Here is an 18,282-nt window from a genome sequence, read left to right on the forward strand (position 1 = left end):
AGTGTAGTCGAATAATGGAAATCATCATGGATAATGCTGGGAATCAAAATGTCTCACGGCTGTCAGCTGCGCCTGCCGCTTCCTTCAATTCTCATTCTGAATGTCCTTGCAACGCAGTGGTGGCAATTTATCGTCTAGTCTTTGAATGTATGTATTAAATCCTTAAATCCTTCAAATAAGGAATTGGAGGAATTTTCAACTTTGGATTACTTTACTTTGAAGAAAAGTAAAGTCATTGACATAATACTAAATAATATCAAAAAATTATTTTCTTTTGTCACGCAAGATATTCATCGAAATGGGACAAAAGGGGTCAGGTGGTAAATGTTATATTAATTAATATTTTAATTCACGAATATTACTATGAATAACGAGATCCGTCTCAAGAGCAGACTTAAGTTGGGTGCCACTGTACGGCCAATTCCTTTGGCAAAATATGCTCCCAATGATGGATCATTGGCCTTGGTCTCCGGATGGGATATGAATAAACATAACATAACAGTAAATGATATTCTTTTCAAGACCTCATTGAACATTGTGAGCCGAATTGGACGCAAGCAGGTGTACGGATATTATAGCACGGATTTGATATGTGCCAGAGATGTATGTATGTGGGAGACTCCGGAGGACTCTGGTCGTCGATGGAGTCCTTGTTGGCATCGTTTTCTTTGAGGACCAATGTGCTAGTTCCAAATATCCCGAAGCTTATGCTAATGTCGCTGCGCTCAGGCCTTGGATCGAAAAAGCTATACTCAGAGTTTAATTTTACGAAATGGTATACTTTGTAATATAAGCTAAAAAACTTGATAAAGATATAGCGCCATAAACTAAACAGTTTCTGATATTAATATAATAATTTTTTAAATTATTTTTAAGGAATCATTTTTATTTATTTATATAATACTTATATTTTTTTACTAATGTTGTTGCTGTGTATGTACAGTTCAGCTTTTTCTTGATCCTTAGCCACTGATTAGATTTTTTGCCATCACTGCTGCAGCTGTCACACGCTGTTGTTATTGTGGCTCTTTCTTATCCTCTCTCTTTCGTCGATGCTCCTTTGGGTGCTGCTCTGCTCTCTTCAACTGGCGCACTCTCCTCTCCTGTGACGTATTGTAACCTTTGGTAAGGTTAAATGTGAGCAGCGGAACCCGCGAATTGTGCCACGCCAAAAGAGGCGTGTTGAGTGGGACACTCGTAAGAGGGAGAGGAGAAGTAGATGGGTGAGGCGGAGAAGGACAAGGGGGCGAGGCGCCGACGCATTGGCTTTGTCTGTTGGCTGGAAAATGGGATATAGGGATATCAGAATACCGTTATCCCTTGCAGCCAACTCGAACGTGTTGCATGCAACCTGTTCGTTTTGCTCTCCCACTCTGCTATCACCCTCCTCCTCCTCTCACACCGACCCATCTGTCCCACCCACTAGTAGTTCCACGTGGGTGTGCTTTGGCTATAAACAGCACGAACATCAGTCTGATTGTATGTGTGTATGGGTGCAGGCATATCTCCGTATCAAAATCAAACGGATTCAGCATCTCCATCAGTATTAGTATCAGCAGCAGCTCTGCTTTAGCCTCTGCCGACGTCGCTGCCGCTTTCGGATATAGTGGAACGTCGCTAAGTACAAGATAGTTTAACATCATACTAAATCATTTTTTTAAAAGATTCCATTTTTAACAAATTCAAAGTTAAAAGAACTTATTAGAAAACTAATTAAAGGTTTTAGGAAAATATTAAAATCCATTTATAAAGTCTTCCTAACATATTTTATCTTTCTTAAAGATCATAACAATTTCGTAAAAAAAAACAAGGCTCTATCTTGTTAATTTTGTCCATTTCCAAAATTGAACTTTTAAAGTTTCGTTTTTAGTTCGAGTTAAGTAAGTAGAACTGTGCCCTACTGGGTGCTCAAAAGGGGGAAATTGTGGGGCTAGTGAAGCACTAGAGCCGCCTGTCGCTGCAATGATTGAGATTAGTTTCCATTTCTTAATTGAAAAGTTGCTCTAATCTTTTGATATTTGTGGAAATTTGCCACAGAAATTTATCAATTTTCCGGCTCAGCCTTGGCCGCCTTGGCGCCCATTTCTCCGCCCCTCTAACCCATCCACCCAGCCGCCCACTTTCCTTGTACTCCCCCCGGGGGAACTACAATTGCCCTTATACCGGGCAAGCTGCCTTGAACAGAAATCGCCCTTCGGGCTGCTGCTGCTGGCGCTGCCGTTGCCGTTGCACTGGAAAAACAATTGGGGCCAAAGGGCGGTGAATCTGATGCCAATTAAGTAAAAAGGTAAAATTCCAGAGGAAGGCAAAGTTTTAAATATCTTTTCATGACAAGTTCGCCTGGTAATATAATGAGGACATTTCGCGCACACTTAAATTCACTGTAGAAGTTTGTTTGGCTCTCAAGTTTAGCAAAACTGAAATATTCAGCAATTACTAAGATGAAATATTGCTAATCACCTAGATATATAACATTTTTATTAAGCGACTGATCAACTTTATGATATTCAAAAACATGTAAATGTATCTTAATTGTACTTATTGATCTTGAGATACTTCTTGTGATATCTGGTATAAAAAATATTATAGCATACTTTTTGACATACAATAAACGTAAATCGGCCTATTGATAAATTAGAAACAAATGATCAGTTATAAACAAAATAGATCTGTATGACCACTAGGTAGATCAAAGACCATGTTTTCCTTACATTTTAAAATTATATGTTCCATTTCCGTGCAGTGTTTGGTTGCTTGCCGCTGCTGCTTTTGCTGCTGTAGTTGTTTTATATTCCCTTGGCCAATCTCCTCGCCCCCGAATTCCCCATCCCCCTTCTATCCCCTTTGCCCTCTGGCACTTTTCGGAGGGAAGGAAAAAAGTAATTTTGTGCAACGATGCGACGACCCTTGGCCAAAAAAAAAAAAAGACACAAAACAGAAAAAGAAAAACAACAGCGGGAACAACAACAAAATTGTAATGAGAAACCTTTTATGGCACGAACACATGCTCGCTTTTCCACCCACCCCCTCCCATTTTCCACATCCCCCCTTCCCAACCATTCATCCAGCGCCACAGCCACCCAAAAAGCCAAGTTATCTCTTCTGTTCTCTTCTCGTTTGCCTTTTAGTCGTAGTCTAATTTTATTTGGTTTGCTTTGCGCTTCATCTGCTTCTCCTTCTCCTTTATCTTCGTCCACTTCTTTCTTTTGTCTACTTAGAATTAATAATTTTTGTTGTTTTTACTTTTTTTTTTTCATCTCCATCGTGTTGTAATACAATATGTTTGTAGGTACTCTATATATGTACAGCTGAGGTCAGAATAATAGTAGCAGGTCCTTCGAAGATATTTTTTATTGTTACAGTTGTAAATAAAAATACAAATTATTTTTTTTGTATGTTACTTTAAAATGTTTTTATTTTTAAATATACAAAATAATCAAAGAAAATAAATAAATAATGCAGTCCTGTTGATTTTTTACCAATTACAATTGAAAATCTATAAACATCTTTAAGTAATGTTCTAAAATCATATTTTTTAATTTTCCGAAAAATCCACAGCTATTATTTTGACCACAACTGTATTTGCTTTTGTTTTCTTAACGTTTGCCGTTTTTTTTTTTTTTACTTTTGTTTGTTTGATAATTTATATTACAAAATAAAAATCAAAAAGCTAAACGGGGTGGGGCCAGGTTAGGGGTTAAGGATGGGGGTGGAAAACGAGGTTTTGGAGCACGGCTAAGGGTTAAGGGGGAGGAGAAGTGGAATTTGGCAAATGATTTGGATTTGGCAGGTGGGCCACTCTCTTCTTGTTCTTCCATTTTTTCCTCTCTCCCGCTGAAATTCATTTCTTGTGTGTTTGTTTAGGTGTGCCAGTGTGTGTGTGTGTGTGTGTGTGTGTCTTTTAGGGTGTGGGCGGGGGCGTGAGTGTGGGCGTGTCCATTGGGAGCATTGGAGCATCTTTATCGAAATAACATTGTAATTGCTTTTTGATAAATGAAGCACGCGCTGCACAACTGACAGCCGAACAACAAAAGCAACAACTAAAACAAACAGCGAGAGGGGGGACCAGAAGGGCAGTACTCTCGCACCAGGGTTACCCTCTCTTTTGCACTGCCAAGATCAAAAGCAATCGAAAATCCAACTGGATTCCAGAACCAGGTGGATTCCTAATTGGAAGCGAGTGGACTTCAAGTGGATTCGGAGTTGTAAATGCATTACACTTAAATTAATTCTTACTTAATAAGGAAGTAAACAAAGATCTTAGAATCTTAAATATTTTATAAGAATTTTCTTAATCACTATTTTATAGAGTTTAATTTTCTTCCAGCAAAAAAAAAAGTATATAACGCTAGAAAGTAAAATAAAAATCAAGATTTTGATTAACATTTTCCTTAACTGGTTAATTTCCAGTTTTAATTGGTTATAAATTAAATATTTTATCAGGTAAGTAAAGAAAAAAACACGATATTTCATATGATTTCATATATCTGATATTTTTATAAATATGCTTAGCTTATCAGGAAGAAGTTTATTTGGTTAAGCTTGCTTTTGTTTCTAGGTTCAAAATGTCTTTTTGTTTTCATATAAATTAACACTTTTATTGGTTAATCATACATACACCTAATTTGATATTTGTTCTTTACATTTATTAGAAAACATTCAGAAATAAGTGATATAAAAAATAGGAAATTATTGAAATGTACATTTAAAGGAATCAAAGTTTAACACGTTTTCAGTCCACATTTAGTTGTATTTTTTTTTAAGAATATTCTATGTAAATACGAGTATATATATATATATATATTTATTTGGAAGATTTGAGTTAAGTAGTTGGAAGTGCAAGAATGGAGTTTGAAGCCCAGTAAACCCATAAATATTGTTAATCAAAAATAAAAGAAATTTATACAGACTTTATAGTGCACACACACTGTACTGTTTTTCCAAAGGGTATTTTTAGTGGACATGCCCTTGTGGCTAATGGGTATTGGGGTTATAAAAGCAAAATCGCTTGGACGTCTCACTCAAGTGTCGCCCAGACCTAATATCCCCTCCCCTTAACCCCCTAAAGGCCCCATTGGACAAAACGGGGAGGGGCACCACGCACTCTGGGAAGACAATTTAAAATGTTGAAAAATGCTCAGCTAATTGGCAGTTGACAGCGTCGAGAGCCTGGGATTGGCTTGGCCCACAAAAAAACAACACAGACATCGGGCGAGCGCAGGGGTTAAGAAGCGGGCGGTGGGGCCATGAGCTGTAGGGGCATATAAATTTAATTTGGTTTATAAAAAGTGCTTGAGAATGTAGAGTGGTGTGGTGGGGGGGGAGAAATGCTGAAGTGGTCGAGCGAACAACAGCTGAATAAAAAGGGGGATGGATGATGGGGCGGCAGAGGGTTAAGGGGATTCGGATCTAATGGCAGCCAAGTGGCCACCAAAGCCAACCCCCTTTGCTAATCCAAAAAGAAAAAAGCCAAAAAAAAAAAAAAAAAAACAAAGAAAAATTAAATTAAAAAAATTAAAAATGAAATAAAAAAAGCGAGCGGCGAGCGACGAACGAACGAAAAAGTTTCGAAGCCGAAAAAAGAGAGTTTTTCGTTTTTGGCAAAGAGATGAAGAAAGGAAAAGTTTAATCGGAAATTCTTCAGAGAATACTTTTCCGGCTGCGGCAAAGGAATTTTTCCATTTCATCTAGCCAAAGAAGTTTCTCATAATCGACACGACGACCCCTTTACACAATCAACCCCCTTGTCTTGAATGCATTTGCATATCCCAACTCTAATTTATATGATAAGTGGGAGGACGGCAGGGGAAAAGTCGAGGAGAAATCGGGGAGAAGAAGACAGGACACAAAAATCGATGCCTTAGTTTTTTGATTATAGAGGGTCTATATATATACATACATACATACATATATTCCCATGCCAACCCGTAACAAATAAAAGTAGCCAAAAATGAGCTGCAATAACAAATCAAATTATATTTACATAATAAACGAATAAAGGATAAATGTTGAAAGGGCACCGCACTTCCCCTTCCATCCTTCTCGTCCGAATTTATTCATACACAGTATATATCTAAATATATATCTAAAATGTGATTGGCATATTTCGTATTTAGTCATAACGAGTCTCTGCCACAAATAAAAAAAAAAGACAAAAAAAAAAAAGAGGTAACACAATTGGATCTATAAACTAAAATTAAACTAGGACTGTTGTATTTTATGGCAATGGGTTCGGACTTAGCAAAGTTCTTACTCCAGGGGAAGATTGGTTGGGTCTCCTTTTATAGGGAAGTACACTTATTTTGATATATATTTGATCGAAGTTCACTAATTCATACTACAACCATTGGAGCAGACATTAAAACATACGTTACTTTTTTTTATACATATTTGAAATAGAAACATCAAAAGCAGGAACACTCCATTAATCATATCTATTTACTAAAGAAAAGGACTCCCATTTATATTCCTTGGAGCTAGGCAACCATCTTCTTCCACACCCGGGGAAAAACTTTACATTTTCCTGAATGTCTCCCTTAAAACATAGGTTAACAAAACAATCGATCATTGAATATAAATAAATTAGGGCTAAAATATTTACAGGCATTTTGCGTAGCGAAGTTTTCTCAGCTTAGATCTTTAATAAACCGTATTAACCGTATTTACCGTAGTTTAGTTTAGTTTAGTTTAGTTTAGTTAGTTACTTTGTTACTTTGTTTTTTTTACATGCTCAAGTACAGTAAGTCATTTATAATAGTTTACTTTGTTGTTAATTCAACTGCGTTTGTCTAGGTATAAACATTTAAAAATTTTGAAAAATATTTACTTTTGATTTAAGTGGTTTACCTTGCTAGATTTTTTGTTTTCAATTTTCTTTCTTTTTCTTTTACGCGCTATATTTAATTTAAGTTTAAAGACGACGAAAAATTAAAAAGAGATGCATGATATTTTGTATTTGTATTAATTGGTTTTTCACTTGTTTTCTTTTTTTATCCTGAGATAAAAACAAATGTTTGTTTGTTTGTATGTTTGCAAGCGAGCGACGACGATTGACAAAAAATTTGTAGCAATTTGTTGCATTTAGTTTGGTGTATGTAGTTGGTTGGCCGCTGGCCCCTAGTCTATAATATATAATATATATAATATAATAATATAATATAATATATATATATATATATCCGTAACCGTAACCGTTAACGTAAATGTATCTGTATCTTAATCTTGATCTTGATCTGCACTTGTATCTTTAGTTGCGTCTGCTTGTATAACTATGATATATATATATATATATATATATATATATAAATATGTATGTATATAGTAAATGCGTTAAGTGTATAATATAGTTGGTATATGTATATAGAGCTATGTACGTTAATCATGCGTGTTTATATGACTGCGCTGGTTTGGCATTGGGATCTACGAATGGCAGAGGATAAAACTTAAACTTAGTTGAGCGAACGTTGCTTGACTTTCTAATCCGATTCGAATCGATTCGATTCGATCTGATCTATCCTATCGAAAAACAATACAGGACTTTTTTAATTTTACGTTTTTTTTTTTGGGAGGGGGAGGGGGAGGGTTGTGGGAATAAGACTAACTAACGCGGTGAGGGGTATGTACACAGTTGTCTTCGCGTCCTTTGCTTTTTGGGGTGCAGAATATCACATAGTCAGACATCTATATATATACGACTACAAGTTCTCTGGTTTATCCTCCTTAGACATGCAGCGTGGAGGCGTCCAATGAATTCCTGGAGCATGAGGTTCGACCTATCAATGTGGCCGTGTCTGCACTGTCCGCATCCAGGGGGAAACGCTTGCGCTGCGGACGCAAAAACAGGAACATAACCAGCAGGGCCAAAAAGAAGGCCAAGGCTCCAAAGGCCGGATATACCACACCGCCCAGTTCGCTGGGCGTGGGCAGGGCACTGATTATATATACCCGATCCGTGGGTCGTATATGGATGCGTTGAGAATGCTCCAAGGGATCGTTATGCTCCACAGACTGCTCTGTTTGCTCCTGTGTCCTTGGCGTGGTCGTAGTTGTGGTCGTTGTTGTGCCCACCAACTGACTGGTGTCCACATTCAGTTTAATCGAACGGCGCATCACACCGGTGAGCTATAGAATTACAAATTGAAAGAATAATATAAAATTTTAATACTTGAAGAACATTCATTTCTTTAGCAACTCATATAAATCTTCTTCTGTTAAACCCTATAAGCTTTTCTTGAATGTTATAAATCTTTTATCTAAATAGTAAGATTTGTATCTGCTTAGCAATAAAATATGTCTCCCATTGTGCTGTCCCATCGCTGTCCCAGAAATCTTTTGATATTTCAAAACAATAAATTAAGGTAAAGATTAGATTTCTAACAGATCTTGTACCTCTTATCATCTCTAGTTTAGTTAACCCACTGCCTTACAAAGTATTATCTCTTTTTGTTAACCCTAAACCTTATGACTTTTTTAACTTTTTCTAAAATATATCTCTTTCTTCCTTAGTATAAACTTAATATAGACTCACCTTATGCTTGCACTTGACCTGGATATTGTAGACTGTGTCCGGCCACAAGGACAGTTCCGCCCGGGCTGTGTCGGTGAGTAGATTCCCGATGAGGCCGCCACCGGACACCTCCCAGGTGACCAGGCACTGGCGTGAGGCATTCGCTATCAACTCATCCCAGCCGATATCTGTGAGGACGAGCGACTCCTGACGCTGGGCCTTTAGAATTCTCAGCTCGAAAGGTGCCACTAGCTTTTGGCAGCACTGTGCGGTGGGGGGAAGGTAGAATTCCAACGATTCCACAAGGAGCGAGCAAGGACAACGCCCAAGGCAGGGCACGAAGCGTTAAGGAAAGGAAAGCAGAACGGAACGGAAAGTTAGCTATTTGTCAATTATTTCTTGTAATTATGTGGCGCGCCCGCAGGTAGGCAATGAAATTTGTTCATCCTACGGTTGCCACTTTTCGCCCCCAAGCGACAGCGTTTAACCCATTAAGGCCTGACTGTTTTCACTTGGAATAATTCATGTCCTTGCCGTGTAAGTGCCTAAAAATGTTTACGGTTGACAATTTACGGTGCGGCATTAACCCTTTTTGCCAGCCGGCTGGCGATAATAAATGTAGATTTCATTTCGAGCATTTAAAAAGATACATCTCTGGAGGAATTTTAAAATTGTTTAATTTCATAATAAAATAAAAAAACAGAATGGCAAATAAAGTTGTCTGTTTGCGCAATTAAAGGTTTTAATTTAAAGTCAAAGAAGTTTTTTAATCATTTTATTTTTATATAAAAAATCTATTAAGTTCGTTAATCTAGTATCCATGATGATGGCTCAGATATATGACTATAACCGCGAGAGTTTATACTCTTTTTTTGCGAGCAGTTTTAAGCCAGTATTAATGGGTTAATGACATCGTTAGGCTGTCACACAAAGACAAACTTGAATGGAGATACTTACGTTTGTGCAATCAACGGAATCCTTACAATAATGCCAGTCCTTGGAAAGCTGCAAAGAGTCGGAGACAGGACAAAGTTAGTTAGTGGGCGTGGCCTAATCGAATTTTAAGTAAGCTAGCAAAAAGTAATCAGGCCCAGGACCCCAGGCAGCCAGGACAAACAACAAGGAGTCATCAGCAGCCTCCATTTTGGCCCCATCCTACTATCTTATGGCCTCAACAATAGACGCAAATTTGTAACTTGTAATAAAAGGCAAAGCAGGCAGAAAAAAAAAAAAGAAAAGTCTATGTAGATATACAGCAGCGGTCAGAAAAATATACAATACTCGTACTATTACTATACGATAAAAGTAAAATTCAAAAAAAAAGTTCTAGAGAAAGCAGAAGAAAAGGGTTAACATTTGCATATCATTGTAAGCTCTTAGGCGACTTTTTAAGTTTCTTAAAATCACTACAAAGTAGGTGTTTAAATCTTTGGGGACTTACTGTTTGTAAAGTTAAAGTTTCCTATACAATGTTGCAGTTTCTAAGACATTACAATAGAGCTACTAATCCCAATATTGCAACCAATAGACCATTTAGTAATGAAGCTGATACTTTGGTTAATTGCTTGTTGTTTTGAGCAATTCCGGTAATCCCTGTGCTATTCTTTTGACCGTTTCTGTACACAAGTAAATGACCACAAACGTTTGTGTTCGTCTATGGCGAATTGAAAATTTCACGCTCCTGGCAATGAGGATAATGAGGAGGATTGCCGTGACAGGACGTGGACGAGGCTATAGCTGAGGCTGAGACTGAGGCTAAAGCTGAGGATGATAGAAGGGGCAGGAGGATCGGGATCAAAACCGGACTGCCTGCTTAGCCTTTGTCAACTGTCGCCTTAGTCTCAAAACAGCTGAACTGAACGGAACAAAATAGAACAGCGGGCAGTACGTAGTGGCCAGGACACAGGGCACAGGACTCACGACCAGTAACCCCCATCTCCTGCTTCTCATTCTCATCCTCCTGTCCGCAGTCCTTTTATGAATGAGCAGGCAGAGAAACAGACAGCAAGACAGGCAGGCAAACAGACAGACAAACACAGATAGATGAATGAGGGAATGAGTCGACAGCGATTAGAGATGGGTGCGTGACAAATTGTTATGACTCGGAATTTACAATATTAAAAAAATCAAACGAGGCGGTCCAAACAGATCTCAATTCTTTGGGCATTCGTTTTTGGGATTTTCGGTTTTTCCGGTAAGGGAATGGGGAGGGTTTAAATAACCCTAATATTGCATTTAGGCAGCAAGCCAGATTTATGGTTATTGCATTTGCCATCGGCATTGAATATATGAAATCTTTATCTACAGTTTCACCCGATTGGTCATACTAGTTAATTTCGAAATCTGATTGAATTGTATACTCGATTTTTTACGAAATTATCCACGGAGTTTTAGATTATGGATGGCATCTCTTAGGTTTTTCTACATTTAAATTAAGTAAGTGTGTGGACCCAAAACCTTGTTTAATGTCACTAAGCTAGTATTAAAATCAATAATAATAATAGCTGCCCACACTTACAGCCTAATGTTTGCCTAACATGAAACATGTGTACATAGCATTTAATTAATCCTTATCATAATAACCGGCCAACAGCTGGGAATTATAATCGTTTAATTGACCTTTGGCTACCTCTAGGCAACACTACTAGAAGTTTTTCCACCTTGAATTACTTTGATTTTTACACAAACAACCAGTTCTAATTTTAGTTTGATCTTTTAGGTTATTATTTCGTAATAAAGAAAGGATAAAAAACTATGTTTCTGAAAGAAATTCTTATTAATTTAACTCAACTTCTAGGAAAATCATGTTAATGCTTGAAAACTCTCACTAATTTCCACTTTCATTCCACTAAAATCCTACAGCAATCTGTGAAAAAGAATCTAAATTTCTTCCTGAGCAGCTAAATCGTTTTTTTTTTGTCTTAAACTTAAACTAACCCGACAGTATCGCCTTGCTCAATCGTACCTTGGCAACCTTAAGCCACTCTGATGCTATCTAGCTCTCTAAGCCCTTAAATGCATCTGTACTTTCTGCAAATGTAGCATCTACTTGCATCTGGATCGATCATCCATCACGCTGGCAAAAAGAAAAACCCGCTGGACAATGGCTGCCATCACCTTTTGGGCCAACTTTGACGGCGGCACTTTGTCATCATTACACAATAAGGCAGGAAAATCAGTAAAATCGGGGAAACGGAAAGGGAAAGGGAACAAGAACGAGAACGAGAACGAGAACGGGAAAATGAGCAGAAGGAGGAGGAGCAGTAAATTGAGGGGCAGGAGGAGAAGGACCAAAACCAAGCAGTTGTGGCAGATAAAAACGACGAATGCCAAAAGGAAAATCGCAAAGACAACATATTTTCCGCTCAATTGAATTTTTGGCCTCTGAAGATGTAGACGATGTAGTTGATGAGGGGAGGATTGCGAATGGTTGAGGATATGGATGTGGATGTGGATGAGGCCTGAACCTGAAACAACTTGGGCGATAAGTAACAACAATAAGGCGTTCAGAATGAATGAATAAACGAATGAATGACCGAATGACTGAATGAAAACGCTGAACTGGCAAATCTTTTGGCCGACGCGTCTGTCGGCTTTCCCCGTTTTTCTTCCATTTCCCTCGCTTTCCACACACAGTCTCGAGTATTTAAGACCCACTGCCATTGCCACTTCCACTACGACCACTACTACTACCTGGCCCAAAATGTGTCTGGGCCATATAAATTAAACGCAGGCAGCGACAACTTTTACATGCAATTGCCCTGGTATTTCACACCCCGGCAACTGCACTTGAAGAAAAGTGTCAAAACTCCCACCTAAAAATGGGAAAATCACCTTTGATGTCTCTAAATGGGGGAAAACATAGAACCTTTTCCTAAACCAGGTAAATCCCTGTTTCTTTTGTAGGTTTATTTTACTTTTGTTTCTGTAAATTAAAACCATTTTCTAAATACTTTTAAAACAAAGCAAATATATGGTAAATTTGAAGCAAAAAAATACTTTTTTAATACCTAATCTTGTTTCCGTCTGTGCTAAAATTTGTAAAATTAATTTACAGCCAAACAAGAGTACATGGTTTTCCACGATGACTTTGCAGAGTTCTTGAACTAGTTTTCCATTTCGGCAAGTGTGGGAACGGGAACCGGGCACATGACTCCGTAGGCCACATAAATTACCAAAGTTGGGTCAGTCAGTCAGTTTTTTGAGCGGCTTTTATGAGACACGTACGCATACGTAGATATATTCGATGATTCCACCACCAGCAGCGGCCAAACTACGTGCCTCGCATATACATCAAGATCGAATCTTCCGGCCGTCGAACCAGCCAAAAAAAAAAAAATAAAATATATATAGAAATACCCACCCAACCATTGGAGCGCCCATTGAACCACCCATCCAACACATCCAAAGTGAAGGAGGAAAAGTCTTTCATGGTGTTAATTTGGCGCTGATTGAGCAACGCATTCGCATTCGCATTCCCCGTTCTTGGGTATCCTGTTCTCAATTCTGAGTTACCAATTCTCAGTTTTTGGGGGTTGTACGAACGAAAGGATGGATGGATGGGTGGATTAGTTCCAGTTAGTCCTGCGAACCGAGCATGAAATTAGCCCGGCCTGCAACCCCTAAGAACTTTTGACTTTCGGCGAGGCGATGCCAGGCGAGGCATCCTGCATTACCACCACCACCATTGCCACCAACACTCCACATCTCGACAACACCACCCATCCCATCTAAAACTCTTGGGTGGACTTCAAAGGGCATATCCGATGGAGATGATGACGGTGATCAGGAATGCAGACAGCACACAGGCGAAAGCTTAAGTATTTCGTGCCTAAAATCTGCAATTTCGGACTAAATAATCAACAAAGATTGGCATAACTAAAGCCAAAAAGCCTAGCCCATTTAAAGGAACACAAGAACATTCGAGTGTAAGACATTTATAGCCAGCATCTGCCATTTCAATCCGAATAATCAGTAAAGATTGACATAAACAAAGGCAAGATTTTTGGGGGAGAAAAGTTCTCATATAATGATGATCAGACAACGCCCTAAACAGTAGTGAGTTAGTCATATTTGGCAAGCATATAATTGACTTGTAAAAATAGATGATTCTTGATGTGATTATCAAGTTAAGATTTAACATATTTATACTATTAGTCTATATATATTTAAATGCTGTGAAAACAGGAATAAACATACAATAAGATTGATAAAAGCCAAGATGTTGTTCCACTTTTTATAACCACCTATGATGAGCAATTGTATAATCTTGTATCAAAATGCTACCGAACTATATTTGGACAAATTGCTGGCTTGCTCTCGAGTTAAATCAATAAACTTAGGGTCTATATTTGGATGTAACTTGGCGTTTCTCTAGAACGATTTCGAGTGTCGTAGACTGTCCGAGTGTCTTGGCCTCTCGAGTTTCATCCCATGTTTCTTTGTAAGTGTCGCCACAGCACTCATGAGCACTCCTCGAGTCAATTGGGTTGGCTGCTTTGCTCTGTTCTGTGCTCCGTTCTGTGCTGTTCCTTAGTTCTGGTTCCTCCAGTCTACAGTCTCCACTCGAACAATAAACCCAAACCCATGCCGTACACCTCGTCGCCACAGAGAGCTCGGCTTACTTGGAAATCGGAGATGATATTTATACTCTCGTGTTTTTCCCACTTGATTTATGTGTACTTTTTGGATTGGGAGTTTATGCGCGGCGCTGGAGGAGTGGGTCGGATCGAATTGATATGAAAATTTGATTTGATTTCATTTGATTGAAATTTATTAACAATCCATAGTTGTCAACCACCGCCACCCTGTGTTTCCGATATCGTTGACAGATCAGTGCGGTTCCAGGAAGTCACGCATTTAAAAATCAACTGGGCAGACTGTTGGAAATCTTTGGGAAACTTCTAGCCGTCTAGATTTCAATCCATCGGGGACGTATTCAAAATTATTTCGTTGGGGGGATCGGTTACATGAAATCGAGGGGCACAAACTCAAATCCCTGGGGTTTCAAAGTTTGTTTTTAGGGGGAAAACAAAAGAAAGTGTCAACTCAGAGTTTCGGAATGTGTAGCGTACGGGGGTGAGTCAGTTCGATTGTAGTGGCATTTTCAACTTGAATTTGCTGCTCGAAAAAGTTTGTTATTCATATTGATTAGTTTGGGGTTTAGTTTTGTGTATTTACTTGCTTTCGTTAGCTTATCAACTTTGAATTTGCGGTGATTTCAATTATTTTGAAATTTCTAGTTAAGTTTATGAGCTAAAAGATTTTTCAAAGAAATAACTATGTTGGTATACTAAGACAATCTTGAAGTTTCTTTGAAAACTTCGGTAAAAGTGATAGTGATTTATCAAAACGAGAGTTATTTCTCCTCATTCCACTTTCGATTGTCTCGGATTTTTCGCTGTCATTTTTCAAAACTCTTTTTTTTCTTCGTTGATCTCTTTGGCTTCTTCTTCAGATCCCATTGTTCTTCCCACCTGCTCTATTTTTAAAAAGGTATCTCCTTTTCCTACAAGAACTGCCTTCTACTTCTTTCAACTGCCCATCCATCTGTGACAGCTTTGAACAAATTCGATCGGAGAGCTTTATTCCTGCGTTTGATTTGTTTTTCCTTTTTTTTTTTGATTATTTTTTTTGTTTTTGGCCATTGTCTACAGACGGATCAAATTCAATTCCCGATCTCTATTAGCGACGCTCGACCACCCAGTTGACATCTTTCTAGCGACCGGCGGCGGACTGACTACCTGAGCGGTAACAACAATAATAACCGGCAACAGAAGCAGCAGCGGCAATAGCTGCGATGTCAACCCGTAGATAAAAGATAAAAGACCCAGCGAGCGGGCATAAAAAATGACGTCGCCTTCACGAACCCGAGTTCCCGAACCATTGTCATTGTCATCGACATCCACGTCTCCTAACCTTGAAGGTCGGTGTCGTCCAGGGCACAACTGTCCCTACCTACCTACACGCCGAGAAATGAAGGGGTGGGTCCGGGGCCAATTCGGCATGACCTCAATTAGGGCAATCTTAATCGCATTAAATAATACCTGACGGAAGAGCGATGCACTCAAAGTTACTGGGAAAAGTCACCGTCTTGAGAAATATATTTTCTTTAAGTCGATCCTCAAGCCTTTAACATAAATATATTTACATATATTCTTAAGTCTTTTTCTAAGAGAACTGCAGACTTATAACATGATTGCAAATAATACAAACTCATAATATTGGTAGTTTTTGATTTACAACTTTCTTACACATACATAAGCTAGAAAAGGGAAAGGTAATAGCCATACCTGAGAAGTTGATTACCTTACCCTATCCTAAACCCTAAAATTCTTACTTGGAAATCATTAAGGAAATTTTCAACCCCAGACATCTATTGTCGCCTCGATAGGCTAACCATTTTTCAGGAAATGCGGTTTTGAAATATGAATAAATTAGGAATACAAATGATGCAAAACCCTTCTGACAATGTTCAAGGAATGAAAAATAACAAAAACATGCAAATTTCCAAATGTTAATTATCATGAGAATTTCAAAAATCATGTGTACTTGAAGAAGTTAACCATGTCGAGTCATGAACTCGTCTGAATACCCATTTAAATATCATCAGATCAGCACCCTTAAGTTAGATTTAATATATATCCTATTTAAAATTAAGTTTTAATCTTGATTAATCTGCTACAAATGTGAATATCTATTAGAGTTCCATCAATATCATCTTAAACAAAAGGTCTCTAATAAATATCTATCAGAACTGCCTGTTAATCCAAATCCAAATCTAATAACTGCAGGTGGTTGTCCTGCTTTATTTTTCCCTGTGTACCCTTACCCAGCGAATACCCTATCGGTTATATTGCCGCTCAACTGGGCATACAACTGTCCATCAAACGAACTGCTGGGATCGAAACGGATCCGATCCGATCCGAGGTCTTATCTTGGGTTCTGAGTCTGGAGTTTATGAGTCTGGGGCCTCGACGAGCAATTGCCCTCTTATTCTTACTCTTAAATACCATATTCGAGTATAGCATTTGGTTTTTATTTGTATTCGTACCTGCTGATAGCAACTTTGACGGCATCTGTTCAGCTGTTTGCCGGTAAAGGGGGCGGCTGCCAGGGCAGGGGCAGGGGCGGAGGATGTTGGGTCTGCTCCTGGTCTCGATACCGATACCGATGCCGATAGTGATAGAGACTTCGATCGAGAGGGCACCGCCTCCTGGGCGAATGTGAGGGCGGCAAGGGCGCAGGCCATCAAAACAAGTGAGTGGAACATGTTGTCGTCGTCCTCGTGCCTCTGTTTCTGATTCTGGCTCCTCTTTTTGCCTGGTTATTCTTCTGCTTCTCCTCCTTTCTTGTTGTCCTGCCACTCCCTCTTTTTCTCCAATGGGCGTGGGCGTTGACTCGTGTGTTCGTATATATGTGTGTGTGTCAGTGTGTTGTTTTGTTGTGTGTTTTTGCGCGTGTGTGTGGGCGTGTGTGTGGGCGTGGAGAGCGGTGTGCTCAGCAGATTGATTAATTGATTGATTTTGTTTGTTTATTTTCGTATCAAGTGTTGTTGTTGCTCTTGTTGTTGTTGGGGCTGGCACATAATAATCGCAGCGTCGACTGCATTTAGTCAAGCGGAGCAGTAAATCCTCTCCTTCTTTTTGTTTCGCCTCCTCTTGATTCTCTTTCTCCACCTTCTTTTGCTCCCCGTTAACTGTTACAGTTAACTGTAACTCCACATGCTGGGCGACAACAACAACGACCACAAATAGCGTTGCCTCTTTTATTTATTTTTGTTTTTTTTTTTGTGTTCTCTTTAACTTGCTTTATTTGTTTGACTTTGTTATTTGAGTACCAAGTACCAAGTATGTAACAGTTAACACACGTGAAAAAAAAGTGAACAGTAATCGTAACGTTTGTTAAATATACACCCGAAAAAGACGACAATAACAACAGAAACACACAACACACGGAAGACGACGAACGCGACGTAAAGAGAATTTAATGTACAACGCGAACTGTGTTCTGTGTGCGAAATTTCAATTTCGATTCCAAGAGCCGAACGACCAAACCTGCGTCCTCGAGGGTAAATGCTGCTCTGAAAACAGAGAGCACACACAGCACAAAAACCGAATTCGAAACAGCTCAGCAACAACAGTTCGGCACAGAACTGTCAGGCAGCGAGATAAAAACAACAACAACAAGAACAGCAGCACCAGCAACAACTACTGCAGCAGTAGCAACAAAATTAGCTATAGCCAGATATGGCTACAATCTGGTTTTCAAATATAAAATATGTGTGTTTTTTCACAAATTATCCAACCAGAAAAACTCTTGTGCAGTTATATTTATGCCTAAATCAATGTTATAAGTTAAAAACTCTAAAATATTAACAATACAGGGGTTATAACTAACTAAATTGACTGAGAGCGGCATATTTAGTTATTAGCTATTTTTCTATCCACTTTTTGTTAGTTCTTGAGCATCTCTGTGTTGATGGCTCTCGAACTCAAGCACCGAACACGTTGCAATCGAACACAGTTGGAAGGAGTTTGCTAGTTGGCAGGTTGTACGTTGGAAGTTGCAAGAAGCGGAGTCTGTGAGTCTGTGCCCAGTGCTTTGTGTTGTTGGTTGGGTGGGGGTGGTGAAAGGGAGGGGCTGGAGGAGTTTGTTGGGGGCTAAGGTTGCACTGGGTTGCCTTGGGCTCGGCCTCTTGGGTTGGGTTGGGGTTGGGTTAGCTCCCGGGTTAGCTCTTTGATGATTCTGGGGTGGCAAAGCAGAAAGCCAAAACC

At 39.0% G+C, this 18,282-nt stretch overlaps 1 protein-coding gene across 1 annotated transcript; it reads right to left on the reverse strand.

Annotated features, from left to right (window-relative positions):
- Positions 1–3,116: 3,116 nt before the first annotated feature.
- Positions 3,117–17,609, reverse strand: LOC108103158 (transmembrane protein fend). Its single transcript, XM_017208539.2, has 4 exons — positions 16,560–17,609; positions 9,464–9,511; positions 8,528–8,770; positions 3,117–8,121 (listed from the first exon to the last, which is right to left on the reverse strand). Exons 1-4 carry the CDS (start codon positions 16,776–16,778, stop codon positions 7,720–7,722), a joined length of 912 nt encoding a protein of 303 aa, XP_017064028.1. The 5' UTR covers positions 16,779–17,609; the 3' UTR covers positions 3,117–7,719.
- Positions 17,610–18,282: the final 673 nt, after the last annotated feature.

The sequence above is a fragment of the Drosophila eugracilis genome, unplaced genomic scaffold, assembly GCF_018153835.1.
Source record: "Drosophila eugracilis isolate 14026-0451.02 unplaced genomic scaffold, ASM1815383v1 contig_649, whole genome shotgun sequence".
NCBI lineage: Eukaryota > Metazoa > Arthropoda > Insecta > Diptera > Drosophilidae > Drosophila > Drosophila eugracilis.